Genomic DNA, 8,145 nt, shown 5'->3' with positions numbered 1-8,145 from the left:
CCCCTCCCTACCCCTCCCCCCTCCAAGTCCCCCCCCCCGTCCCCTCGTTGTCCCCTCTCTGTCCCTGTCCCTGTCCCTCCGGTCCCCTCCCTGTCCCTGTCCCTGTGCCACTCTGTCCCCTCCCTGTCCCTGTCCCTGTCCCTGTCCCCTCCCTGTCCCTGTCCCCCCCGCCCCTCCCTGTCCCCAGAGTGGCGCCATCCCCTCCCCCCGTGTCCCCAAACTGGCGGGAAAAGGGGAAGCTGCCCCAAATCCGTGCGGGGATTGCGACACCCCGGTGACGTCACCGCCGGAGGGGTGGCGGGGGTGGCTCTTGCCACATTTGGGGACATTCCGGGCTCGGGGGGAGGGAGGGACACAGGAGGGGTTGGGGGGGGGAATGGGAGATTGGGGTGGCACCGAGGGGGTGACAGCAGGGAGGTGACACTGAGGTGACACCAAGGTGAGGGTGGCACTGAGGTTGGTGACACCGAGGAGGTGACACCGAGGCGAGGGTGGCAATGAGGTTGGTGACACTGAAGTGAGGGTGGCAGCAGGGTTGGTGACAATGAGGAGGTGACACCAAGATGAGGGTGGCACTGAGGTTGGGGACACCGAGGAGGTGACCCCAAGGTGAGGGTGGCACTGAGGTTGGTGACACCGAGGTGAGGGTGGCACCAGGGTTGGTGACACTGAGGTGAAGGTGACACTGAGGTGAGGGTGACACCGGGGTTGGTGACACCGAGGAGGTGACACCAAGGTGAGGGTGGCACCGAGGCTGGTGACACTGAGGGGAAGATGACACCGAGGTGAGGGTGGCACGTTGGTGACACCGAGGAGGTGACACCGAGGTGAGGGTGGCAATGAGGTTGGTGACACCGAGGTGATGGTGGCACCAGGGCTGGTGACACTGAGGAGAAGGTGGCACCAAGGTGAAGGTGGCACCAGCGTTGGTGACACTGAGGGGAAGGTGACAAAAAGCGTAGGGTGACACTAATGAAGCGGCACCAAGAAGAGGGTGGCACCAAGGAGGGAGTGACACCAGGGCTGGTGACACTGAGAAGGCGACACCGAGGTGAGGGGGGCACGGATGAAGGTGGCACCGAGGAGAAGATGACACTGCGGTGAGGGTGGCAGCAAGGACGAGGTGACACCAACAGGGTGTCACCTCCTCATTGTCACCTCCTCCAGGCTTTGGAAAATCCAGTGGGTGTCACTTTCCATGTGGATCTTGTCTCCTCGGTGTCTCCTCCAGGATTTGGAAAATCCAGTGGTCGTCACCTTCCATCTGGACCTTGTCTCTTCAGTGTCTCCTCCTCCAGCCTTTGGAAATCCAGTGAGACAATGGTTGTCTCCTATAGCCTGGACCTTGTCTCCTTGGTCCAGGCTTTGGAAAATCCAGCGAGCCAGTGGTTGTCACCTTCATCTGGACCTTGTCTCGGTGTCTCCTCCAGGATTTGGAAAATCCAGTGGTCGTCACCTTCCATCTGGACCTTGTCTCTTCAGTGTCTCCTCCTCCAATCTTTGAAAATCCAGTGAGACAATGGTTGTCACCTATAGCCTGGACCTTGTCTTCTTGGTCCAGGCTTTGGAAAATCCAGTGGTCATCAACTTCCATCTGGACCTTTTCTCCTTGGTGTCTCCTCCTCCAGGCTTTGGAAAATCCAGCGAGCCAGTGGTTGTCACCTTCATCTGGACCTTGTCTCCTCCTCCAGGATTTGGAAAATCCAGTGGTCGTCACCTTCCATCTTGACCTTGTCTCCTCAGTGTCTCCTTCTCCAGCCTTTGGAAATCCTGTGATCCGCTGTCTCGGAATCTCTGTGTTCATGTTGTTAGAAAGCCTCTTTTTCCCAGCGAGCCGGTGTTTGTCACCTTCCATCTGGACCTTGTCTACTCCTCCAGGCTTTGGGAAATCCACTGGTTGTCACCTTCTGTCTGGACCTTGTCTACTCCTCCATGCTTTGGAAAACCCAGTGGTTGTCAACTTCCATCTGGACCTTTTCTCCTCAGTGTCTCCTTTTCCAAGCTTTGTAAATCCTGTGATCCGCTGTCTCGGAATCTCTGTGTTCATGTTGACACCGACAATGTTAGAAAGTCTCTTTTTTCCCAGCCCAGCACTCCAAGAAGGAGTCGGAATTCCTCGGCTCTGCTTTTCAAGGTTGTTTATTTTCTCTCATCCCTTACATTCTATTCCTGACCCGCTCAGTCTGTCCGGCCGGTCGGTTCGTGGCACACTGCCCGCCCTCGGGGTGGTGTCAACATTTTATACCAAGAACTCCGTGTCCTTTCCAGGCTTTGGAAAATCCTGTGTGCCAGTGTTTGTCACCTTCTGTCTGGACCTTGTCTCCTCAGAGTCTCCTCCTTCAGGCTTTGGAAAATCCAGTGGTCCTCTCCTTCCGTCTGGATCTTGTCTCCTCCTTCTCTCCTCCTCCAGGCTTTGGAAAATTCAGTGGTCGTCACTTTCTATCTGGACCTTGTCTCCTCCTCCAAGCTTGGAAAATCCACTGGTTTTGACCTTCCTTGTGGACCTTGTTTCCTCGGTGTCTCCTCCTCCAGGGTTTGGAAAATCCAGTGAGCCAGTTGTTGTCATCTTCCTTCTGGATCTTGTCTCCTCTTCCAGGCTTGGAAAATCCAATAGTTGTCACCTTCCATCTGGACCTTTTCTGGTCAGTGTCTCCTCCAGGCTTTGGAAATCCTGTGAGCCAGTGGTTGTCACCTTCCCTCTGGACCTTGTCTCCTCTGTGTCTCCTCCTCCAGGCTTGGGAAAATTCAGTGGTCGTCACCTTCCATGTGGACCTTGTTTCTTCAGTGTCTCCTTCTCCAGGCTTTGGAAAATCCAGTGAACCAGTGGTTGTCACCTTCCATCTGGACCTTGTCTGCTCGGTGTCTCCTCCTCCAGGCTTTGGAAAATCCGGTGGTTGTCACCTTCAGTGTGGACCCTGTCTGCTGGGTGTTTTTTCCTCCAGGCTTTGGAAAATCCAGTGAGCCAGTGGCTGTCACCTTCCACCTTAGCCTTGCCTCCTCGGTGTCTGCTCTTCCAGGCTTTGGAAAATCCAGGGGTTGTCACCTTCCATCTGGACCTTGTCTCCTCGGTCCTTCAGCAGGACTGCAGGAGTGACAAGGGTAGGACAGTTGGGATGGACGGAGACGGGAAATCTCTGGAGCCAGGTCTTGGAATTTGCGGTTTATTGCCAAGGACGGGGGTGCAGGGGCTCTGCTTGGAGCTGCAGCTCGGGGACGGCCTCAAAGAGGAGCCCCAAAGTCGAACTCCAAAGTGGAGCCTCAAAGTGGAGCCCCAAAAAGGAGAATCAAAATGGAGCCCAAAAGAGGAGTCCCAAAAGAAGAGACTCACTCAAAAAGGAGCCCAAAGAGGAGCCCCAAAGAGAGAGAGGAGAATAAGAAAAGATGAAAAGAGAGGACAAAATAGTGAAGAATAAAAGAGGAGCCTCAAAGTGGAGCCCCAAACAGGAGCCTCAAAGGGGAACTTCAAAGTGCAGCCCCAAATAGAGAGAGAGAAGAATAAGAGAAGAAGAAAAGAGAGGATGAAACAGCAAAGAATAAAAGAGGAGCCCCAAAGTGGAGACTCAAAGAGGAACCTCAAAGAGGAGCCCCAGAGAGGAGCCCCAATGTGGAGCCCAAAGAGAGAGAGAGGAGAATAAGAGAAGCAGAAAAGAGAGGACAAAACAGTGAAGAATAAAAGACTAACCTCAAAGAAGAGATCCAAATAGTAGCCCCAAAGTGGAGCCCCAAAGAGGAGCCCCAAAGAAGAGACTCAAAGAGGAGCCTCAGAGAGAGAGAGAGGAGAATAAGAGAAGAAGAAAAGAGGACGAAACAGTGAAGAATAAAAGAGGAGCCCCACAGTGAAGACTCAAAGAGGAACCTCAAAGAGACACCCCAAAGTGGAGACTCAAAGAGGAGCCCCAAATAGAGAGAGAGATGAATAAGAGAAGAGGAAAATAGAGGACAAAACAGAGAAGAATAAAAGAGAAGCCCCAAAGTGGAGCCCAAAAGAAGAGACTCAAAGAGGAGCCTCCAAGGGAGAGAGAGAAGAATAAGCAAAGAAGAAAAGAGAGGACAGAACAGCGAAGAATAAAAGAGAAGCCCCAAAGAGGAGACTCAAAGAGGAACCTCAAAGTGGAGTCCCAAAGAGGAGCCCCAAAGAGGAGCCTCAAAGAGGAGCCCCAGAGAGGAGCCTCAAAAAGGAGCCCAAAGAGGAGCCCCAAAGAGAGAGAGGAGAATAAGAAAAGATGAAAAGAGAGGACAAAATAGTGAAGAATAAAAGAGGAGCCCCAAAGAGGAGACTCAAAGAGGAACCTCAAAGTGGAGTCCCAAAGAGGAGCCCCAAAGTGGAGCCCAAAGAGAGAGAGAGGAGAATAAGAAAAGATGAAAAGAGAGGACAAAACAGCGAAAAATAAAAGAGGAGCCCCAAAGAAGAGATCCAAATAGTAGCCCCAAAGTGGAGACTCATATATGAGCCCCAGAGAAAGAGAGGAGAATAAGCAAAGAAGAAAAGAGAGGATGGAACAGCCAAGAATAAAAGAGGAGCCCCAAAGTGGAGTCCCAAAGTGGAGTCCCAAAGTGGAACTCTAAAGTGGAGCCCCAAATAGAGAGAAAGAAGAATAAGAGAAGAAGAGAAGAGAGAACAAAACAGTGAAGAATAAAAGAGGAGCCCCACAGTGGAGACTCAAAGAGGAACCTCAAAGAGACGCCCCAAAGTGGACACTCAAAGAGGAGCCCCAAAGAGAGAGACGGGAGAATAAGAGAAGCAGAAAAGAGAGGACAAAACAGTGAAGAATAAAAGAGGAGCCCCACAGTGGAGACTCAAAGAGAAGCTCCAAAGTGGAGTCCCAGAGAGGAGCCCCAAAGTGGAGCCCAAAAGAAGAGACTCAAAGAGGACCCTCCAAGGGAGAGAGAGGAGAATAAGCAAAGAAGAAAAGAGAGGACAAAACAGTGAAGAATAAAAGAGGAGCCCCACAGTGGAGACTCAAAGAGGAACCTAAAAGAGACGCCCCAAAGTGCAGACTCAAAGAGACGCCCCAAAGTGGAGACTCAAAGAGGAGTCCCAGGGAGGAGCCCCAAAGCGGGGGCCCAAAGAGGATCCTCGAAGTGGAGCCCCAAAGAGAGAGATGGGAGAATAAGAGAAGAGGAAAAGAGAGGACAAAACAGTGAAGAATAAAAGAGGAACCTCAAAGAGGTGCCCCAAAGTGGAGACTCAAAGAGGAGTCCCAGGGAGGAGCCCCAAAGTGGGGGCCCAAAGAGGATCCTCAAAGTGGAGCCCCAAAGAGAGAGATGGGAGAATAAGAGAAGAGGTAGAGAGAGGACAAAACAGTGAAGAATAAAAGAGGAACCTCAAAGAAGAGATCCAAATAGTAGCTCCAAAGTGGAGCCCCAAAGAGGAGCCCCAAAGAGGAGCCCCAAAGTGGAACTCCAAAGTGGAGCCCCAAATAGAGAGAGAGAAGAATAAGAGAAGAAAAGAGAGGACAAAACAGAGAAGAATAAAAGAGGAGCCCCACAGTGGAGCCCCAAAGAGACGCCCCAAGTGGAGACGCAAAGAGGAGCCCCAAAGAGAGAGAGAGGAGAATAAGAAAAGATGAAAAGAGAGGACAAAACAGTGAAGAATAAAAGAGGAGCCCCAAAAAGATGCCCCAAAGAGGAGCCTCAAAGTGGAGCCTGAAAAAGAGAGATGGGAGAATAAGAGAAGAGGAAAAGAGAGGACAAAACAGTGAAGAATAAAAGAGGAGCCCCAAAGAGAGAGAGAGAAGAAGAAGAGAAGAAGAAAAGAGAGAAAAAACCAAAGAATAAAAGCAAGAGGGAAAAGAGGACAAAGTTCCCATTACAATACAATAAATCTTCTTCTGTGCTGAATATTCTAATTCTCACTAACCAATCCAAGATACAAATCCCGCAGCATTTACATGCAGCCAATAAGAATTGTTATATTTCCATATTCTAATTCTCACTTATAAATCCCGCAGCATTTACCTACAGCCTGTAAGAATCATTGCATTTCCTTTTTCTAATTGTTCATATTCTAATTCTCACTGACCAATCCAAGACACAAATCCCATCAGATTTACATGCAGCCTATAAGAATCATTACATTTACATATTCTAATTCTCACTTGCAAATCCAACATCATTTACATACAGCCTATAAGAATCATTGCATTTCCATTTTCTAATTTTCCATATTCTAATTCTCACTGACCAATCCAAGATACAAATCCCATCAGATTTACATACAGCCTATAAGAATCGTTACATTTCCATATTCTAATTCTCACTTACAAATCCAACATCATTTACATACAGCCAATAAGAATCATTACATTTCCTTTTTCTAATTTTTCATATTCTAATTCCCACTGACCAATCCAAGATACAAGTCCCACCACATTTACATACAGCCTATAAGAATCATTGCATTTTCATATTCTAATTCTCACTTGCAAATCTTACATCATTTGCATACAGCCTATAAGAATCGTTACATTTTCATATTCTAATTTTTCATATTCTAATTCTCACTGACCAATCCAAGATACAAATCCTACCGCAATTACATACAGCCAATAAGAATCGTTACATTTTCATATTCTAATTCTCACTGACCAATCCAAGATACAAATCCCACAGCATTTACATACAGCCTGTAGGAATTTTTACATTTCCATATTCTAAATCTCATTTGCAAATCCTACGTCATTTGCATACAGCCTATAAGAGTCGTTACATTTCCATGCTCTGGTACATTTTAAACCCTAAAAACACCTTTGTGGGTCCCTTCTGCCAAACTCTGGGTCAGCTCTCTCTCTCTATAAATATAATATGTTTCTAATTTTCCATATTATAAATCTTACTTACCAATCCAAGATACAAATCCCACCGCAATTCCATACAGCCTATAAGAATAATTATATTTCCATATTCCAATTCTCACTTGCAAACCCTACGTCATTTGCATACAGCCTATAAGAGTCGTTACATTTCCATGCTCTGGTACATTTTAAACCCTAAAAACACCTTTGTGGGTCCCTTCTGCCAAACTCTGGGTCAGCTCTCTCTCTATATATATATAATATGTTTTCTATATGATATATTTTTAATATCTTTTATATATTATATATATAAAATATCATATATATTACATTTTTTATATTATTATATTTTAATCCTTCTGTAAGTATCCTTTCCGTATTCTTTAGCATAATTTAGTATAGCTAGGTTTAATATTCTCTTATATAATATAATATTATACAATAATAACGAAGAGCATGGAGTCAGAGCCCTCATTCCTGCCTCCGTCGGGGCTCCCCACCAATCCAGTCCGGGCACGGCCCAACCCGAAGGCGATTCCCTTCTCCTGGCCGTCCCGCTGTTCCCAGCCGCCATCTCCCATCCCGCTTCCCTTCCGCCCCGCCCGCCGTGCCCGAGTTCCCGCGACTCTTTCCCGGCCATCCCGTTGTGAGGCTGCCCCGTTCCACCTGCCCAGCCCCAGGTGCCCGGGGCTGGCTCACATATTGCATTGTTCTATATTATATTGTATTGTGCTTTAGTGTATTGTATTGTACTTTATTGTATTGTACTTTATTGTATTGTACTTTATTGTATTGTATTGTACTTTATGGTATTGTATTGTACTTTAGTGTATTGTATTTACTTTATTCTATTGTATTGTACTTTATTGTATTGTACTTTAGTGTATTGTATTGTATTTTATTGTATTGTACTTTATTGTACTGTATTGTACTTTATTGTATTGTACTTTATTGTATTGCATTGTACTTTAGTGTATTGTATTGTACTTTATTATATTGTATTGTACTATATTATATTATATTATATTTATTATATTTATTATATTATAATATATATTATAATATATATTATAATATATATATAAAATTATAATATTTCTCTCACTTTCCATGTGCACGGACTGTTAGGGAAATTTAATTTTGTATTGTACTTTAGTGTATTGTATTGTATTTTATTGTATTGTACTTTATTGTACTGTATTGTACTTTATTGTATTGTACTTTATTGTATTGTATTGCATTGTACTTTATTGTATTGTACTTTTTATTGTATTGCATTGTACTTTATTGTATTGTATTGTACTTTACTGTATTGTATTGTACGTTATTGTATTGCATTGTACTTTATTGT

General features: G+C 46.1%; 1 protein-coding gene across 1 annotated transcript in view; it reads right to left on the bottom strand.

Moving 5' to 3' along the window:
• The window catches only part of LOC121339770, a 24,216-nt gene extending 16,841 nt beyond the window's left edge, over positions 1-7,375 (bottom strand). The window contains exon 1 of the mRNA XM_041411861.1: positions 7,276-7,375. Within this exon, the coding sequence (XP_041267795.1) occupies positions 7,276-7,375 (100 nt within the window). The remainder of the gene's footprint in view (positions 1-7,275) is intronic.
• Between the last annotated feature and the right edge of the window lie 770 nt (positions 7,376-8,145).

The sequence above is a fragment of the Onychostruthus taczanowskii genome, unplaced genomic scaffold (assembly GCF_017590055.1).
Source record: "Onychostruthus taczanowskii isolate IOZ18803 unplaced genomic scaffold, ASM1759005v1 scaffold373, whole genome shotgun sequence".
Taxonomy (NCBI): domain Eukaryota; kingdom Metazoa; phylum Chordata; class Aves; order Passeriformes; family Passeridae; genus Onychostruthus; species Onychostruthus taczanowskii.
This window is presented reverse-complemented; position numbering and strand designations above follow the sequence as displayed.